The sequence below is a fragment of the Pithys albifrons genome, chromosome 3, assembly GCF_047495875.1.
Source record: "Pithys albifrons albifrons isolate INPA30051 chromosome 3, PitAlb_v1, whole genome shotgun sequence".
In the NCBI taxonomy this organism is placed as follows: Eukaryota; Metazoa; Chordata; class Aves; order Passeriformes; family Thamnophilidae; genus Pithys; species Pithys albifrons.
This window is the reverse complement of record NC_092460.1, coordinates 43,134,614-43,154,315: the sequence shown is the minus strand read 5'-3', so window position 1 is coordinate 43,154,315 and position 19,702 is coordinate 43,134,614. Positions and strand designations below refer to the sequence as shown.

The 19,702-nt window shown below is 46.1% G+C and overlaps 1 protein-coding gene across 5 annotated transcripts in view; it reads left to right on the top strand.

Moving 5' to 3' along the window:
* Window positions 1-19,702, top strand: part of KIAA0930 (KIAA0930 ortholog) — a 37,861-nt gene that overhangs the window by 1,327 nt on the left and 16,832 nt on the right. For 4 of the 5 annotated variants that reach the window (XM_071551493.1, XM_071551496.1, XM_071551495.1 and 1 more), the window contains exon 2: window positions 15,750-15,898. In XM_071551493.1, the coding sequence (XP_071407594.1) occupies window positions 15,750-15,898 (149 nt within the window). Of the gene's footprint in view, window positions 1-8,441; window positions 8,551-15,749; window positions 15,899-19,702 lie in introns of those variants that run through there. The other variant, XM_071551494.1, reaches the window with a different exon arrangement.

Sequence of the window (19,702 nt, the reverse complement as noted above, 5' to 3'; positions counted from 1 at the left end):
ACGGTGATGTGCAGCACTTCCCTTGTTTCTTCCATGGGGCCTTTATTAATGGCTTCTCCTTCCTCAGCTCATCTATAAGGCCCCAAACGTCTCCTCCATTTCTGAGTCTTTGTTAAAAGCTCAGCATAAGTTTTCATTCAGGTTTTCCTGGCTGTGGGGTGTGATTGGCATGGGGAATCTCTGGTTCTCTGCCTGACCTTTGTGCACTGGTTCATCTGCCAGTGCTTGCTGTGGTCTCCCAGGGGAGGAGCGTGCTGTCTGTTCTCTCTTTTTGCTGTGCCACAGAGTGAAGGCTTGGGTGAACAAAGAGAAATGATTCTTGGTTCCTTATGCTTCTTTTTTTCTAATGGAATGGGATCTCTAGGCTTTATTGTAGTGTCAAAATGTAACAGGGCCAAATAAAGTGTTGTGCCAAAGAAACAGTAAACACAACACGGGGAAAACCCACAAAACCTAAATGCCTGTGAGATTGCATTCACTGGAAACCTGTTGTTGGATCATGTTTGGCCATATTACATCTGAGTGGAAGTAAAGATTCCCAGGAGCATCACTTCCTTTTGCTGAAGTTGGAAAAGGCAAAAACTGTGGTGGCTGGTAAGGCCATACAAATACTTCCTCTTTACTTGTGTTTCAACACACATCTGTGACAGCCCATTGTGAGAAGTCCTGTTGTGGAGCTGTGGTATCATCACACAAGGAACAGGACAGTGTTGTACCTCTCTCCTGCCAGGTGAAGACTTGAAAGGAGAGCACCAGGAGAACTGCCAAGGTGTTGGCACTGAGGGGCTGGTCCTGTGTGTCTGTCTGTCCCTGTGTGGAGATCTGTGTTTTGTGCTGTCTGCGTGTTCCCAGATCTACAACTTTGCCACTCCCAGGGAACGAGAGCTCTTTTCCCTGCACTGTCATTCGTTACTGGAGTGGTAAATAGTTTAAATGCCTCTCATAGGGCAAACACTGAGCTTTTGGTTGGAGTGGTGCTCAGTAGAAACTGTAGATGAAGGAAGGTTATGGGGTTACTGTGGCTAAATTAATGCATGTGTGCTCTGCACTGGGGAATGCTGTTGCAGGTGAAACCTGTTGAGAGTTTTTCAGAGTTGCATTCAAATCAGCTGGCACAGATTCCCATGATGGCTTTTCCCTGAGTGCTGTTAACCCCCCAACAATAAGATGGGACTCTCTCTCTCACCTGTTGTGTATTTCCTTTAAGTGAACCCCAGTGAAGAAGGGAATTGCTGTCCTTGCTGACGCTGGGTTTGGCTGAGAGGAATTGCTTTGTTTCAGGAATACCACAAAAGCATTTGGACAGGCTTCATCCCAAAATGTAAGTCCCCTTGTGTGGTATTTTCTGCCATGTTCTGTTTGTGTAATGTGGGAAATGCAGCAAATAATGATGTTGTGCTTCAAAAGAATGACTCATGTGTGAGTCCTTAGCGAGCTGGTCAAGGTGATGTCTCTCTCAGGCTGGATGTTGGTGTCATCCAGCTGGACAGAGCACTGCACTGGTGTTGTGCACCAAGTGCTCCCTCTGAAATGCTGTTGGTTACATTTCTCTGGCAAAGCATTTCCCCTGGTGGGGGAATGACAGATGTGCTGTGTGTCTCCTCAGCCAGGCTGTGTGTAATGCTCTGCAGTTACCTTTTGGCCACAGCCTGAACTGAGAGGATTTTATTTTTGGCTGATCCTGAGACTACTGTGTAATCTTGTCAGATGCCTAATTTTCTTGTGTCCTTCTGTCCTCCAGTGACAGACTGCCCTCTTTTTAGTGCACCAGAATGTGTTTGGGGGGAGGTGTGACTTTTTTCACATGGAGCTTAAAATGAGTAAGAAAATGATCTGAACAATCACTTGAGCTGTAGCTGGTCCGTGGTGGACATGTGTGGCCAGGCAAAGGATGGAGAAGCCTCAGGGATCCTCAAAAGCAGATGGCTGCCCTCAGAACATCTGGCAAACGGTGCTGCCCAGCACTGAGGTGTGTGGTGGGAACCTGTCCCAGGTGCCCGTGGAGAGGCACAGTACTCCTGTCAGCCATCAGGTGTTGCTCAGGTTGGTTCACTGGTGGTAGGAGGTGTGGGATGTGACTGACCCCTGAGCAGGGAGGGTGGAGCAGGGTGTGCTTGGCTTGGGGGCAGCAGCGGGGAATGTTCCTGCTCAGAGCCAGAGTGTGGCTGGACTTGTTTGTGCAGCAACGCACAGACCTCGGGGCTTGTCATGTGAGAAGAGACTGTGGGATGATTCAGGGGCCACATCACCTGCATGAACCAGTCCTGGGAAGAATTCTCCAGCCCTCCTGAGGGAAAGGAAGGGGAGGGGGCACACACTAAGTGCTTGTGCCTCTGAGTGTGGGAAAATGTGGGTAGAAGGATGAACAGTGGAAAAAATGTAGGGAAAACAAAAGAGGTTAAAAAGAAGAATTAAAAATTTGGGTTTGAAAGTACTAGATTGAGGCCTTAACTCTTATCTTGGTGTAGTAGCTCTTAATGAAATTATAATATTCAAGAAGGATCTATTTGCTTCTGTAACTTTGAAGAAAGTGTAGCCACAGAGTAGGTGGAGGTGCCTGCAGAGAATTTGCTGCAGCACGGAACCGGTTTGACAGGAGCCACTTTCCTGCAGACAAGACATTCTTCATTCATGTTTTTTCCTGAAGTTCAGGGAGTTGGTGAGAAGCTACACAAGCTGGGAAGCTTTGTTTTCTTTTCATCTCTGAGTATCAAGAAGGTATGAAAATCACATCTGTTCTAACAAAATCATGAGGGACATAGACCACCAAATTCACAGCTATGGATTATGTCCTTTGGAATGAGTTAATTTCATGTAGAACAACTTGATTTCAGTTTAAAATACAATTTTTATTACTTGTACCTTAATAGTTGGACCAGTTCTTTTGTTGTAGTTTAAAGGGTTTTGCAGCTAACAAATATAAAATTTCACTAAAAAATGAATAGTCAAATACAGAAGAGTGAAAAAAGATACTAAAGTAACTTAGTAAAATAACAAAGTGTTTACCAAGTAGCTTCCTAATAGGTTTAAAAAAAATCAAAATGTTCCAGGCAGGAAGACTAATTCTTTTCAGGAAAAGTTCTGGAAAGTACAAATGCAAAGCAAGATCAGAACAGATTATTCAAATTGAAGTTAAAGTAGGTGCTTTGAAGTCCAAGTAATTTACCCAGCTCACCCTGGATATTGAACCTCAGATTTTTGTGGGAGAAAGATGATTTTATTTTTTTGCCTGGCATAGAAAACTGTCTGGGAGAGATTTATGAGATCAAGAGTGCAGGTAGACATTTGTTGTGTAGCTGAGTGCTTGGATGGGGTGGAGCAGGAGAAACCACAGGTGGAGCAGATTCTGGGCCCAGCAGGATGGGAATGTTTGTGCTTGTGCAGGTGCCCTGAGTGCAGGAGCAGGGGGTGAGGGATCTGTCCTGCTTTGTACCCCAGCACAGCACGGGGCCTTTGTGTTCCGGGGTCTCCCCCTGCCACTCCCACAGTCCAGCACAGGGCATTTCAGTGTCCATCAGGTCATGGAGAATGGCAGTCTGGGGCAAACTCTGGGGCTGCAGCCCTGCAGGGCAAATACCTTTTTGCTTATAGTGGTTCATTTAAAATTCTATTTGGTTGTTCCTGCTGATGTCACTAACAGCCTGTCAGGCTTTCCATCACTTACTGGTGTGGTGTGACAATCCAAGGGGATTTGTCACTTGGCTGTGAAGGTTTAGCTTCTGTCAGGAGCATGACAGACATTAGTAGCAATCAATAACATAATGGACTCTCTATTACAGCTTTTATGTATTTTTGAGCTGTTGGGTTATTACTTTGTCCTTTCTTTTTAGCAGAGATGAAGCTTGATGGGATTTTTCAGGTGCTGCCCAGAAGTGTAGAGTGTTCAGTATATGAAGCAAGCTGATTTTGGTCTGTTTGCAGCCCCTTGGGCTAAACTGGGTCAGTGTCAGGGGATCAAGGTTACCCTTTTTGCTGTGATCCCAAAGAGTGTATTGATTGCCTTTCTCTGTGCAGGAAACAAGCTGCACTCAGGATGGGAGCAGCAGACACAGCATTTATGCTGCTGCTAGGGAGGAGTTGTGGTCACTTGGCCACACTGCAACAGCAGTTCTGGTCACTGAAGTTAATCAGATGCAACAACACTCCTAAGTGATTTTTTTCCCCTTGAATTCTTACTGTTTAAGGCATGATTACTGCATGTGAAAATTGATAGGGTGTTCTGCAGTCCTGTTTTAGAAGCAAGGCTCTAAAAGTGAAGTTATTGTCATTTTGGTTTGCCTGTTCTCTAGGACAGCCTGTGCATTAGTACTGTACAGAAATGGAACCCTGAAAACAACCATATTCTTTATCTTCCTTTTCAGGGGGTCCTTAGACATATTTTCTTAGTGGTCACAAGTTAATTCTCTTGAGCTGAATGGAGTGTTCTGCAGGCAGGTAGGGTGTTGTGACATGAAGAGCAGAGTGAGGAAACAGCTCCTGGTGCTGGTGTTTGGGCTGCATTTGGTGCTTCACAGCATTGCATCACTGTCTTTCTTATGTCAGAAAGCAAAGCTCATGGCAGGCAATCAACAGTCCGTCACATCAGGAGCAGATTTGAAGGGCTCCAGGGTGTTCCCAGCTACAACAGTGAGCTGTGGATGTCCAGGAGTGCATTTGAGGTGATCAGCCTGTTGTACTGCCTGGTTTCCCTTGTGGGAAATTCATCATCAGACCTTGGGATGTGCTCAGTGAGTCGGGCCCAGACTGCCCCTGGTTTGCTGTTGGTGTTGGGAGGATGAAAGTCTTTATGGCTCAATAGTGCCCCAGCTCTCTGGAAGCAGCCCCGCAGTTCCTGTGTTAGGAATGGCCCGAGGCTGCTCCGTGCCTGGAATGTCAGGAGACTTGCCTGGGAGTTGTTCTCACTTTATCCATTGGGTGGAACTGCGCTGTGAAGGGTTTTCTGTAGGAATATCCATGGACACTTGGGTGGGGTTTCGCTGGAGCAAATGGATGTGGAAGGGGATTACTTCTGATTATCTCTGTCTAGAGTAACATAGAGCTCCAATCTCTGCATGTCTGACTGCCAGGGGTGGATAAAAGGGAGAAGTGCATTGGGAGTTCTTGGTCCTGTCTCACAGGGCTTCATGTGATCAGCAGCAGCTCCAGAGATGGATTAAAATGCCAGTGAAGCTTGAGCTGTCTTTGCACTATGAAGAGCTTGATTTAATTGTCTGGAGATGGTGAAACATCATCAAGATGAGAGAAGTGTTTTGAAGCGGATTTATAGTATTCTACAAAGGATTTCACTGTAAATTTATTCCTCTGCTTCTCTGGAGAGCAAATGCAGGAGAACTTGAATGTCTAGCAGTGTTGTATTATCAATAAGGAAAAGTTTTACTTACCTGCCTTAAAGGACCTGAGGGATAGGTTTCAACTTTCCATAGAACTCAGTGCTCCATGATAATGCACAGCTGTGTGGTTGAAATACTTAATCCTGAGGACATGAGTTTGCTGCCTCATGAGGATCACTCCTGCTTAGTGCTGGCCTGATCTTATCCTTTCGGGAGCCAAGCAGAAAGCTCATCTCAGGACACCTTGGAGATAAAACTCTGTAAACACAGGCACCTTCCTGAATTACGATGACCCAGCTTTTTATATACTTTGTACTAATGGTTAAGTACTGTTTTTCCCCTCTTGGTTTTAATAAGTACTTTAATTCTGCCTAAATAGTAAAGATGTGAATGGATGACTTGTGTTTCTCATACCAAGGCTGACAAAACTTTAGTCACCACGTCATGAGAATTGTTAGTTGGCCATGTTTTACATGAGTAAGGGGGAACTGATTTCACCCTCTTCAATCTTTGATATTACAAGCACAGATTATGTTTGACTCTACAGATTGTTTCTGGATCGTGTTACATAAATGGGTTTTATCCCTTTCAGTTAACCAAGGAACAAAGATTTCAAGATTTGCATCAGGTGCCTTGGGGATGCAGGTGCTTTAATATGTTCCAGGGCACAGTAATTCTTGTGTGTGTTTTCACTTTCTTCTGTTCAACCACTGTCAGGCCAGCTCCTTGGAGCACTTGGATCAGGCTGGTGTCCCGTCCCAGGCAGCTGTGCTGTCCCCTCCACCTCCCTGTGCCATGGCCAGCAGCAGCACCTGGCATCAGACTTTGCCAGGTGTCAGTCACCCACCTGGTGCTTGCTGGAGACAGGGGGCCCATGGTCACCCTGGGGTTTTGAATTTCTGTAAGTTTTTAACTTGCAGAAAACCAAAGGGCAGGGGGAAAATTGGAGTTCTGTGTCTGAAGCTTTGCTGTGTCTCTTCAAATGCAACATCTCTGCTTCAGTGCTTTGATGATTGAATAAAGAATATTGAGATTTATATTCTTTACTTCAAAACTGTAGTTGCATCATCCCAAGGCAGTGAGCTGTGTAACCAAAACCCCGGGGCAAGGTGTTCATAAGCCCAGTGGGGGAGAAAAGCAAGAGAGAGACATTTCCTTCTGGTGCTTGAGCTGAGGAGTTTTCTGAAGACCACCTTTTTCTCCACTCACATGTTCCTGCATGAGACCTTTCATGAGAGATGGAGGAAGTGATTTCTCAGCAGATTAAGGTTGTGACTGTTTCTGTTTGTTTATAAAGTACTTTTTGTTACTCTTTTAAGCCTGGAGAGACTGCCTGTTGAGGGTCATGGGGTGTGGGTGGGACAGAGACCCAGGGTGGGAGTACAGAACACACAGAGCTGAAGTGTCAAAGCATGACCACGTGGCAGGTTGGGGTCAAAAAGGGAGGAAATCTCGATCTCTTGAGCCCAGTGCTGTGTTCCCTGGGCCAGCTCACTGTAAAACACCCACGGACAAGGCTCCAGGTCTGAGGGATTTGTGGCTGTGCAGGTCTGTCCCCTGGAGCAGAAAGGGGAGCAGGAATGCTGGTGACAAGTGGGAAGGAAGGGCATGTTTTCAGGAGTTAAAATGTTAAAGGCAGACCACACCTCTCTGTGTGAAACAGGACGGCAGCTTTGCAGTCATTGCTCTGCCTTAAGGAGTGGAGCTCCTCTGGCTCTAGGGCAAGGTTTGGGTTCTCTCTGTCACTAAAATCCCTCCTTTTGTTCTCTACTGTAATTGATTATGACCATTTCTCCAGAGAGCCAATTTTTTTCTTAGTTCCAGTTGTTCTGCTGTGGACTGAATTAAAATCCTGTGCCTTCATTGAGAATGTCAAGAAATAATCCCTTTTCTTGCATGTACAAAGTGCCTGCAGCACAAAACCCTGGGGTGCTGTTGGGGGGGGGGGGGTGTCGCCAGACCTGCAGTGCCTGGGAGTGGGTCCCTGTGCTCTGATGGTTTCACAGGAAAGGGATCAGCTCTTAGAGGAAACGTTTTTCTCCCTCCTATGAGTGATTTGTTTCAAGAGAGTGGCCTGCATTTGCTGTGTGAGGAGGTTTGGCTGGGGTGTGTGAGTGGACAGGCAGTTCACTTTTATTTTTAACCAAACAGCTATATTGGTTATCTCAGAAGCCTGCATTCATACTAATGTCAGTGCTAAAGGGAGTTCTGCCTAATTAACTGAAATATCTTGGTGCTGGCAAAGATACTCCTTTTGTTGGACAACCCAAAGTGGCATTGCAAAGGGCTTGTTTTCTAAGAAGGAAACGTTCCTGTAGACTGGTTGTCCTGCGTATGCATGTCAAGTTGGACACCCAGCTGAGAGATGCAGTGTCAAACAAGTTTCTTTAAAATCTTGGCTGCGAGATGAGTGCAAGTGTTGGTTGTCAGCTTCTAACAGCGAGTGGGTTTGTGGTGTGGAAGGTAGGTGAGAATTATGGCTCCCAGTGTGCAGTTGCCAAGTGCTCACTCAGCAAGCTGCTGCTGCTGTTTCCACTCAGGACAGAGGAGCTGAGTTTGGAAGATGCCAGTGTGTGGTAGTAGGCACATGAAGGAACAAGCTCTGCTTCCCTGCAGGCAGAGTTCCTCCTGCCCTGCTAGCACCTGCTGACCAGCAGCCTGCAGCAAAGATAAGGTGCTGGGGGAGGCACAACATGAAAATATCAGCAACAGCCACACGCCTGGTAGTTTTGCATGGCTGGAATACTTCCAAAATGCAATTTGCTGGGTTTACCTGACCTACCTCTCAGATTGGGCTTTTGACAGTGGTGTTTATTCAGCGTGAAAGTAGAGACTGTGGATGTCACAAATTTACTGGACCAGCACTCTCTGATCTGGGGGATTGCTTTGGCAGAGGACAAAAGTAGCACTTATTTTAGCAGTGAAAATGCACATTTGTCTTGTTACAGACAAGGTTCTGGACACCAGCAGTGCCAACATGCTTTGCAAGCTGCACTAAAGCCCCACAGTTGCACCAGCTATGAAACAGATGTTTTCTGCAACAGTTTCTTGTGAAAGGCATCAGCAGGTGATTCCACCTGTTTCCCTAATGAGTAAATGAAATCTGTGGAAGTGATGATGCTCCAGTCCCTTGTGGAATGGCACGTGGTTTGGGAGAGGTTTGGCTGCAGCTTCTGGGGGTCTGAACTACCACAAAGTGTGAAGTACAGCAAAGTAGCTGGTAAGTGTTGGATGAGAATGGATTTACTATTCCTGTGCACTGCAGTTCAGTAGCAGAGAATTGTATCCTGTCCATTGTGTTGACCCTCGCTAGGATTAAATATTTAAAGATGCCTGTAAGATACTGTCTCTATTTGGTGTTTCATACTGGCCTATGACATTTGATTATTTCTCTCTAAATTTAACATCTAGGATTGCTTTGTCTTGGAAAATATTTCTCCAGTTACTTATGCTTCAATTTGAATTTCCCTTTTTCAAAGTGGATACCTGTAGATAGTGCATAGTAGTTTATACTTTTAAATTCTGTGGGCTTGATTCAATGGTAAGTGTTAACTAAAAACTGTGGTTTCCACAGTGTGTGAAGCAGTAGCAAAGAGAAGACCTGCAGGCAGAGGTGTGAACTGTAGGAATACATTTTACAATTTTGCTCTAGAGGAGGTTGTGTTTGTGTTCTCAGCTGTGATACTGTGCAGCAATTTTCTGCAGTGGGATAAGAACAAGTACAAATGGAAATGGAGAATTGAAATAAATGTGGGTGAGAGAAGTTAAGTTCTCTCCCATCTTCCACTTCTGAGTAAGACAGAAACCATCCCAAGGGAAATAAAGGAGAAAACCACAGTGCCAGGAGTCCAGACACTGAGACTTCTTGGTGCTTTTGTGTGAGGGAACAGTTGCTTTCCTTCAATATCCTCATTGCCTGCATGAAATGAAGTAACAAGGAAGTTTGTTTTTTTTCCCAAGATGCGAGGAATGAAAGGGTCCAAATTTGAGGAAGCTCTGAAAGCCCAGCCAGCCTTTGTGGCTGGTGTTCAAACTAAGGCTTGTTCAGGTACACCTTTCTCTGTCTGCTTGGTGGTGTCTGAAAGCACAGCCCAGTTTTTGTGTCCCTGTTACTTTGCAGCAGCACCGAGTGCATTCCTGACTGCAATACCTGGCACTGCACAGCTCTGAGTAAACCTGAGTGTGAGCTGCAGATCACCTGACTTGTTCTCTGCACGTGTCCTCAATAAAAATGTTGTGAGGAACTGGACTTGAATAATACATGTACTTGTGCAGGACCTCTGCAAGGTCATTCTGTGCTCCCCTCAGTGAGAGAAAACACGGGGAAAACAACTGTGATAAAGGAAATCAAAGGGGCAGATGAAACTTGCAGTTCAGAAAGCCAAATCGGAGTGTTCCAGGGGTTTTCTGAGGTGACCAGAGGTACCTTAGAAAGCAGCTGAGGATGTAGATAAGATGTGCCATTGATATCTGGAATGGTGAGATGAGTACTGGGCAAAAAATCTTAGTTTGATAAGAAAATAGGGAGGAGAAAAAACCAAAACAAAACAAAAAACCCAAACCAAAGCTACAAGTGGATAACTCTAGTTAAGCACTGTGTAGCTTGGTAACTCTAGTATTTGAATGGAGTGCTCTTTCTCTCAAGAGGTAACAGCTCTTCATGGGACTTTTTCTACTTGTTTTGAGCTGTTTTCTCTCTAAGGAAGTGCTCAGTTTGACCTAGAAAAAGCAATTTGGTCCATAGCAGAACTTCCCTCTGTGTTGTGGTGTATAGTTCTCCTTTCATTGTACATTGCAGATGTGCCTAAAGCCACCCTCGGGCTAACTTGTGTAAATCCCTTCTCTCTTGGGTGCAATTCAGTAAAACAGGAAATAGAGGAAAGGAATGATTTGGGTTCAGAGACAGCTGTACAAGATCTTAGGGCTAAGAAGGTGACTGAGGAACATGTGTTGGTTGATTGCTCTTCAGTTTGGAGGGTGTTCCTCCAGTGGCTGATGCAGTGGGATTTTATAAATTTGATCCTGGAAAGCTGGAACATGAAATACTGAGCTTTCCTGTGTAAGGTGTTGTGGATCAGGAGGTGTTCAGAGCAGGCGGCTCTGGGGTGGATTTTGCTAATGCAAAGCTGTGCAGTTTCACACCATGGCTGTGTTTGAAGTGTTGCCTGGGAAGGCTCTGTGGGACCCTCCAGGCCTGCCATGTGTCCACCTGTGCACAGGCACACTGAACATCTGGAGTGTTCCTCTGGCGCTGCATGAGGGCAGAGTCTTCCTTTTAGCTGTGCTGGAGCTCTGCAGTGAAAAGATTTGAAGAGCAGGGAAGAGGAGGCAATAGTTTTGTGGAAAGGCATGTTGGTGCCCCAAAACTTGGTTGTATTAGAAACTCTGCCAATGGGTTTGGCTAATTTACAAACATCATCTTTACAAACATCAGAGCAAGTTGGTACCACCTGGTCTGGGAGCTGTAATCATTCCTGTGCTCAGAGCAGTTGAAAGAGGACATCAGGTGTTGGGAGGTGTGAGGGAAGGGGTGGGAATCAGTGTTCTGCCACAGAAAGTGTCCATGCTGTGAGCTCATCTGTAACAGTACAGACTTGGAAAGGCTCTGAGGAGGGCAGTGGAGGTGTTGTGGGGATGGCTCTGTGCAGGTCAGCCTTAACTGGGAGGGTAGGACTTCCCAGCCTGTAAAAGGGATGTTGTGTGCCATAGATAGTTGTCAGGTGGGTGGTGTGAATGCAGCGTGTGGGCAGTAGTTGTTCAATGTCTTTCTGTGAATAAAGCCATTGCTGAAAGCTGGAAATTGATAGGCAGAAAAAAACCCCTGACAAACCATGTAATGTGTGGCAAAAGCTGTGGGGCTTGTGGTCACAAGCAGTTCTAGGTTAAACAACCTTTGGGCCTGGCTCACAGTTCTTACATGCTGGGTTTGTATCCCTTGGAATTAAAGGGAAAACTTCTCCAAGGGATTGCCTCATCAGGAATGCCTGTAACAGCATCTCACTAGGTATGGTGTCACACAGAAAATTGGAAATATTTCTTCTTCAATTTCATACTTCGTGGTTCTCATCTGAATTTCGTTACTTTGAGGTACCCAGCTTTCTGCTCTCTTTTCTTCTCTCCTCCAGGGGCTGCTTCGTGCTCTGCAGCTGTTGGGAAAGAAAGGGGGAAGCAGCTCATCTTCCCAGCCTGAAGTGGAGGAAGAGAGGCTGAGTGGTTCCTCACTTTAATTGTGAGAGAAAGGAGAGCTTCTTCCCACTCTGATCCTCTCCAGGCCATTGAGTGGTGTCCAGCCACATACTGGGGAGGTGTGACAGGCACGTGGGCTGTGTTCCTGAATCTGTGACTGCACAGCCCCGTGTGCAGGTGTGGATTTCCTTGGAATCAGGCCTTGCCTGCCTGAGGCTGGTCCCAACCCTCTCATGGGTTTCCTGGCTCAGCTCCAGCTGTTTCCTGGATAAGCATATAAGCTGGAGATCCCAGGTTTTTCTAGTTGGGATGATACATAATCTTGTTCATATTACATTGTGTGCACACACACACACTCTGGGTAGGAGTGAGTTCCCTCCCTTCAGGGTGAGGACTGTGTGTGCAGCAGAGCAGGATGGTTCCCCTGTGGCATCTGTCTCGCCCCTGTCCCTGGTGTGACCATGATGCCTTCCTTTAATGGCAAGAGCTCTGCCAGAAGGAACTTATGCTGCAAGTGTGTGCTGGATTTTGTGACAGATTCAGGCCTTGCCTGTTTGAAAAGCTGCTCCTTCCCCACACCAGGATTTGGGAGAGAGGAATGTGCTGCGGAGTGTGCTCTGTTTGCTCAGGCATTCCCTCTGTGTTACCTGCCTTCCAACTGGGACTGCTAGGGGACTCCTGAAAGTTCCCCAAGTCTTGTAAGGTCACACTGAAGGCATTAAAAGGTGTCCCTGCAGGAATGGAAAAAAACCCTGAACTTGGGAGTTCAGAAGATCTTGTTTGGTTGGCAACTGTTCACTGGACAGGAAACATCCATCCTGATTTTATGCAGTCATAATTACGGCTCTATAACATCAAAGGTAGCTTTAATCTGTGTGAAGCGCTTTTCATATTGTCCTTGCAGAACACTAGGCTAAACTCAAAACAAAAATGGAGTACAGTGTGAATTGCTTGAAAGTCCATGCTGGGGCTGTAAAGATCTTCATAAGCATTTAATTAACCCCTAAACATCTAAGGATGCTCATTTTACAGATGATCACGCTAGCACTGTGACAGCCTTGGATAAATGGGGTTTATGATGTTTCACAGTGAAGAGTAGCAGTCTGGAGGAATAAAAGCATAGGAGGAGACCCTGTCTGGCTGAAATTGCTGTTCCTCTAAGCTCTGAGTGGCACATGCTGAAAAAATGATTATCCACTGAACAGGAAATCTTTTCTTCTATTCCTTTGAGGCAAAATAATATCCTGACACTTCTCTTTATCCACTGATTTTTTGGAAAGCATTAATTAAAAAAAAAGAAAAATCATAACTACTTAACATGGAGTTGGAGTCAGTTCCCTGAAATGAATGCTCAGTATAAAAATCTAATAGGTAAAAAGAAAGACGTTTATTACATAGCAGTTGGCTAAATTTTGCTTCTATTGAGGATAAAATCCGTGTAAATGAATGATTACAGTAAATTGTTGTAATTAGGATTTATTCATGACAAAGGTCTCATAATTATATAATCAACTTTTGGTGTGTTAAGATCTAAAGCCTGAACTCTTAATTCCATTTGTTTCTGTTAGAAGCAGGATTTGCTGGGGGAGGAGTGTTTTCAGGAAGCTGGCTTGCTGCATGCTCTCAGCCATGGGTGTTTTCAAGTTTCTTCTTGGCAAAGCTGGAAGGCTTCCAGTGAGATGCTGTAAAGCACCAGAATTACTGTCTGGTAGGGATCTAATAGTTGGAGGCATTCCTGAGTGGAGATATTGGATCTGAAACTTCCAGGCTGGGAATTGAAACAGATTTTTTTTCCCCCTCTCTCAAGTTTTAAGAAGTTCTGGTTACAAATAAAAATGTTGTCTCCTTTCCAAGTTAATGCTGTTTCCTAGTAGATTTTAAAGGCTAATTCTTCTTGTGTGCTGTTGCCCATCCTCTCTGCTTCTTCTAGAATTGAATAAAAGCAGCTGCTGTGCTGTGATTTGGCTCATTTTGGCTTCAAGACAAGTCCTTCAGCCACTGCAGTCACAACAGTCAGAGCATCCTCAGGCTGCTTTGAATTACAGCAGAGTCTGCAAGTATCCCTGAGACTTGGAGGAGAGATGTGCATCTCATCAGCAGGGCTTTGGACTGACAGACATCCCACGGTGGCTCTGAGGGTTCCCAGGGCTTTTTCCCTGCATTGTGCTGCAGTGCTGAAGGAGCTTCACTGCTGCAGCACTTCTGCCCACAGGTTTCTGTTCAGGCCAAGGGTGAATCCCTAGAAGCACTTTGTCCTGCATTCCCCAGCAGGGGTAGAAGCACACACCAAGTCCTGGGACCTGTTCCCCTGCAGGTGTCAGTTCTCTGCTTTAACCACCCGTAAGTAGTTCAGGTGAGCAGATTAATCCTGTGGTTTATGACCTCAAACACCTGATGGTTGTCAGCAGTTCATGGGCAGCTTCACAGAGTTCTGCAGGTCCTGTCAGAAACTGTAAACAAGGCTTAACCACTTGTAATGCTGGGTTTAGATCTTGATTTTTGCATTATAAATTTAGGAGTGGCTTGACTAGAGTTCTTGTGTTTCCTTATCTATGAAACAAACTTGTTCTTCTAAACTTGTACTTCTTGTTGCGCTTCTGAACACCAGAGCACTTTCAGAGATGGGTCTTACAGAATGTACATTCATTTTCTTTTTTTTCCTTTGGTGTCCTTAGAATTTCAGATGAACTTAGGGCAATCCTGGTTCCCCCTTTACTTGTGCTCACCACCTAATTAAGGTTGGGAACCCCATGGGATTTAGTGTGTCTGTGGAACCATTACTGAGTGGTGGTGACTGTGTGCCCTGTTCTCTGCTCTCACTGAGTGCAGAGCTGGGATGGGTCATGGTGTCCTTGGCTGCCACAGGCACCACAGCAGCTTCCTTAGCCAAGCTGAGCTCTGTCTTTAGAGATGTGGGGGCTTTTGCCCTCACTGTTCCAGCTGAGGGTGCTGCTCCTGAACTTCTGGCTTCAACACCCAGGAGTTGGATTTGAATTCCCAGCCTAGGTATGTGGGTTGTTCAAAGCTGTTTGTCCTTGTGTCACTGAGGCTTATCCTTGAACCTGAGTGGTTATTTTTCCCTTCTCAGTGTTCCTGTGGGATTATACTAACTGATAATAATCTTGTCCTTTCTCAGCCTGGTTTTGGGGGTCTGAGCAGACTGGAATCCACCCTTGCATGGTGGGCTCTCAGATGTAGCTGTTTGTTGTCCAGTTCTGTTTGCCTGAGCCCAGAGAATTGGATCTCATGATGCAGATGCACAGCATCTGATCCTATCCAGTGTTTGATTCCACTTCTCTGCTGGAAAAAATGTGTAATGCTTGAGTACTCCAGTGTTTAGTGCAGCTTTTATTCAGGGTTGCACATTATGTTCTCTGCTGCCTTAAGTAATGAAAATTGCTCCACTGCAGCCATGCAAATGCAGCAATTGCAGTGTGGCCTGGGATTAACCAGCACTGGGAACTGACTCCCTCAGCCCTTTTCTGTTCTCCCTCAGCATTTTCATATGTTTTTTTTAATATAATCAACCATATACATATTTTCAAGTATCATCCTCCTTGATGTTGATTGACATATTCTGTGCAAGGTGCATCAGTAGAATTTCCTTTTGTTTTCAATATTACTTTTTTGTTTAGTTGGAGAGACATAATATTTTGCTTTCAATCACCCATTTATCTGCTAAAAAATGTGCAAGTTTTAATCTCCTGCCCAGCGCAGTAATTAAAGATTGGAAGAAAGATTTACTGGGCAAATAACGCACACGGAGTTGAGTAGGGAAATGTGCTGAGTTACACTCCTGTCCTTACCTTTAATGATACATGAGGATCAGGGCACAGAAGAGGTGTAGCACCTTTGCTGTTTTATTGCAGTTCAGTGCTTTGAAGGCTTTCACAAAGTGAGGTGTCAGCTCTCCTGAGCCTCCTCTTGCAGGGGGAAGCCAAGAGTAGTGCTATTGCTGGTGTCAATTGTTTGCTTGAACAGACTTTGTTGCTCCTTCCTCTTCCCATTTTTCCCTTCTCCTCCTGCTATTTCCTGTGTAATTTAAAAGATTCTAGTCTTGAGCACTCATGTCCTTGAGTAAGAGCTGGGTGATGTTCCTGGTCAGAACTTGCAGCCACAGCTGAGCTCGGCTGCAACCGCATGGAGCAAAGATTTGGGTGTCATGTGAAGCTCAGTCAGGGATGATGTGCTGGTTCCACCACTCTTATCTCTCCCTTCTTTTGTGCTTCCTAGGGTGCTTCAAAGATGACCGCATTGTGTTCTGGACCTGGATGTTCTCTACATATTTCATGGAGAAATGGGCGCCCCGGCAGGACGACATGCTGTTCTACGTGCGCAGGAAGCTGTCCTACGGCGGCGGGGAGGGCTCCGAGGGCAAGAAGGTGAGCAGGGCTGGGGGGAACCTGGGCAGCTTAACCTGGCGTGGGACTTGGTGCTGGGAGTGCCTGGAGAACCAGAGACCAAGGGTAAGTGTTTGAACTTGGGGAGCTTAACCTGGCATGGGACTTGGTGCTGGGAGTGCCTGGAGAACCAGAGACCAAGGGTAAGTGTTTGAACTTGGGGAGCTTAACCTGGCATGGGACTTGGTGCTGGGAGTGCCTGGACAACCACAGACCAAGGGTAAGGAGTCTCTAGCTCTGCCCACCACAAGGTGTTAGCAGAGCTGTGAACACCAGTGTGTGAGTGACCTGCACAGTAAGACACCAAACCACTACTTTTACTCTTTGAATTACTGCAAGAGATTTTATTTTACCTTATAGTTTTGGACATTCTTTCTTGAAAGATGATGTCAAAACACCAGAAGTATCTTTAAAGAGGAGGGAGCTGGAGACTGACAGCTGAAAAGGCAAACAGAGCTGCAATCCTCCCTGCAGCACCCAAGTGCTGTGGCTGTTTGTGTGAGAACTCACAGTGGTGGTGTTTGTTCCCTGGGAGGACACACTCACGTGGTGCGTTTGCATCATCTGCACACCCTGGTGTGATGGGCTGTGTCAGGGGGAATCAAATGGCCTTTCATCCAGCAGTTCTCAGGTTTTGATGGTTTTGTCCTGTGTGACTAAAAGGAGTTCCTTCTTGTGAGTTTGGTTTTTTTCTGTACTTAGTGGAGCTGAAGAGTGTTGGCAGTAACATTTGATTTTAAGTTGCAGTGTAATAGAGGACAAGCAGAACAAAACCTGGTAAGATCAAGATTAGAGGTTCTCTTCAGTTCTCAGACTGAATGAGAAGGGCCTTGGATTCAGCTTAGTCACACCAGCTTGCAGCACTAAATTGTGACTCTGATTCGATACCATTTGGTGTGTCAGTAGCTGCTGGTGATAAATGTCTCTACCATCGTGAATTTTATTTTAAAAGGCCTTTTAAATTATCTGCTTTGCAGACTGACTGGTTGAAGTGACTTTCCATTTGCTTCTTTTTTCCATCGCAGCAATTTCTAAACTGAGCATATATGGGTGAAACAGCAACTAAGCTCCTAATAGTGAGTCCCAGTGCAGAACTGCCTTATCGAGCCCATTACACACTCTGCGATCCCAGAGAAGGGCATTCAGCTCTGTGTTTCCTTGGCATGACACAGTAGCACTCTTGCAGTTTTTCTTGCCAAGTTTTGAAGACACTCTCTCTGTGCCTTTAGACAAAAGCACAGACCACTGTGTGAGGTGCTGTGCAGCCCAGGGCACTGTGGAGTGGAGCTTTTCCCAAGGTTAAGGAGTTTATGCTTTTGTAAGGTGAAATCCCTTGGAGTTTTTGCTGTTAGTAAGTCAAGACTCAAAGCCCTTTGGTGCTCCCTCACATGTCAGCTGATGTGACCTACTGGAGAATGCAAGCCCTGATCCTCACTTCCAAAGGGACCTGGGCATGGCCTAAACCTACAGCTTTGGAAGAGTAACGTGGTTGGACTTGGGATTCTGATTTCAAGTGGTGCTAGGGCAAGATGGAACACCTCTGGCTCTTTCTCTGGAGTTCATACAGGATTGTGCTTTGTTACAGCTGCAAGCTTCTGATCTTTCTGTAGAGAGCAGCTTTACCTTGCCCCAAACTATGGAAAATGCAAATATATGGTGTTAGCAAACAGCTGGAAACAAAGGTAAAGCTTTAGTGACAGGCCAGCAGGCCTGTGTTGTATTCAGCCTTCCATCATGCCTGCTCACCTGAAAAGGGTGCTGGATTTATAGGGCAAAGCAGTAAAACAGGAAAATTTAACATGCCCTTGGTATATGCTCTGAGCTTGCCTGGATTTTGGAGTAGGTCCTGTTTGCTTCAGCACCCTGTGAGTGTGGAGGAGTAGAGTTGCTGCCAAGTGTATGGAGCAGCATTTGGGCTGTTGAGTCTTCATAAAGCTTAAGCTGCTGATGTTGTGACTGCAGCTTCAGAACCAGAACTGAACAGGAGCCATCGTTTGCAGTCCATTGCCAATGCTGAATTCCTGGCAGTGCCACAGAAATAAATGCCCAAGAATTGCATCTCTCTGGCCAGCTAAATCCTCTCCTCATCCATGGGTGCTGAGTGGGAAGGAGCAGTGATGGCAGCACGTGCAGGTCTGTGCAGAGCCAGCTGTTGTGCCTCAGCCCTTCCCTGAGGGAGTTTGGAGCAGGAACAGTGGCTCCTGCAGAACAGGGACACCAGCCACACTGCTGTCATTGTGAAACATGAAAAAAGAACTGGAGGTGGCACTCTGATTATCTTTTTAATAAGGAGAACAACATCTTCAGTGCAAAGATTTGGCCTTTTGTCGTTCTGCTTTTCAGGAATCCCTGTGCTTTCTCCTGTTACTTTGCTAAATGGGTGAACACAAAGGAGCTGCTCCCTGAGAGCCTCTGCTCATGGTGCACTTACAGACACAGAATAGAGTCATAGAATCATAAGGTTGGAGGAGACCTCTAAGATCCTCAAGGCCATCTCTGTTTCCTCAGTGTGCTGTGGCAGAGTGCTTGGCAAGAGCCAGGGGAAGGATCCTGTCCCTGGTGTGACAGGGACATCTTCCCACAGAGACCTGGATGCAGCTGTTGGGAGCTGGGCTGTGCCTGTGACACACCTGGCAGGTTGGCAGCTCTCAGGGGGGTGATGCTCCCATCTCCTGCCCTGTTTCCAGAGGAAACTGAAGTCTGAGGCAAAGCAAGTGTGCAGCTGAAATGTCTTCGTGGTGTCACGGTCAGTAAACTCCAGGCTCAGGAAGGGGTGTGGGCTGCAGGGGCATTTTTAATGAATTGATTTGTATTTCTTTCAGTCCCTGAAGAACTTGAGCAGTCAGAGGGTGACAAGAAGGCCAGATTCAGAAGTGAATTTAATGTGCATTGCACTGACTGACATGGCTGAGAACCTGCTCTGTTCTCTGTCACAGTGAGGTGAAGAAGTCCAGACCCATTTTCCCCATCTGATGAACGGTAATGAATAATTCAGTATCAGAAATGCAGTGTGCCTGTCTGAGGCACTGAGGAGCTCAGGGACAGAAGGACACTCACTGTGGGCTGGGCTTGCACCCTGGAAAAGGTGAAAGTGTCTGCTTGGAGCTCCCCAAGGGCCTTCTCAGGCTACTGGTTGAGCAGAGCACTTGGTGTGTTTGATATGTGGGTGGCACCAGGTCAGCGTGCATATGAGCGGTATGGAAATGTCTGGTTCCAGTGCTGAAATTAATATGCAGTTCAGTTGGAGCTCTGGAATATCATAATCATGTCTCTTATAACACCAGTAATTAGAACTTAATTGTCTTGTCTGGGCACAGGGTGTTCCCCCCTGGTTTTCTGGTCAGTAACCCCATTTATGCATTGAACAGGGCTGGTTTGAAACTGATGTGTTACCATGCTGTGGTGTTCTCCCAGTCTGTGTCTGCTGCTCCAGATGTGATGTGCCTGCCCAGATGTGCTGCCTGGGTTGGGCAGAAGGCCCACCGAGGGTTGCAAACGGTTCTCACACCCTCTGTGACTTGGGATTTGCACATTTCTGGCTTTCCCCTCATTTTTAATGATAAACTCATGTAACAGTGAAGAAAGAAAGTTCAATGAGAAAACAGTCTCAAGGCAGTGCAGGATGCAGCACACCCATGTTTGCTGTGTGCCCTCGGATCAGGGGGAGAGCAGTTTTTGGATGCAGGAGAGAGTTTTCTGTCTTTGCAGATGGAGGAAGCTGCTGTTTCTGGCTGCCAGCTGATGGCACAGATGGTCCTGTGTGCCTTTTACTCTTGTCTCCTTACA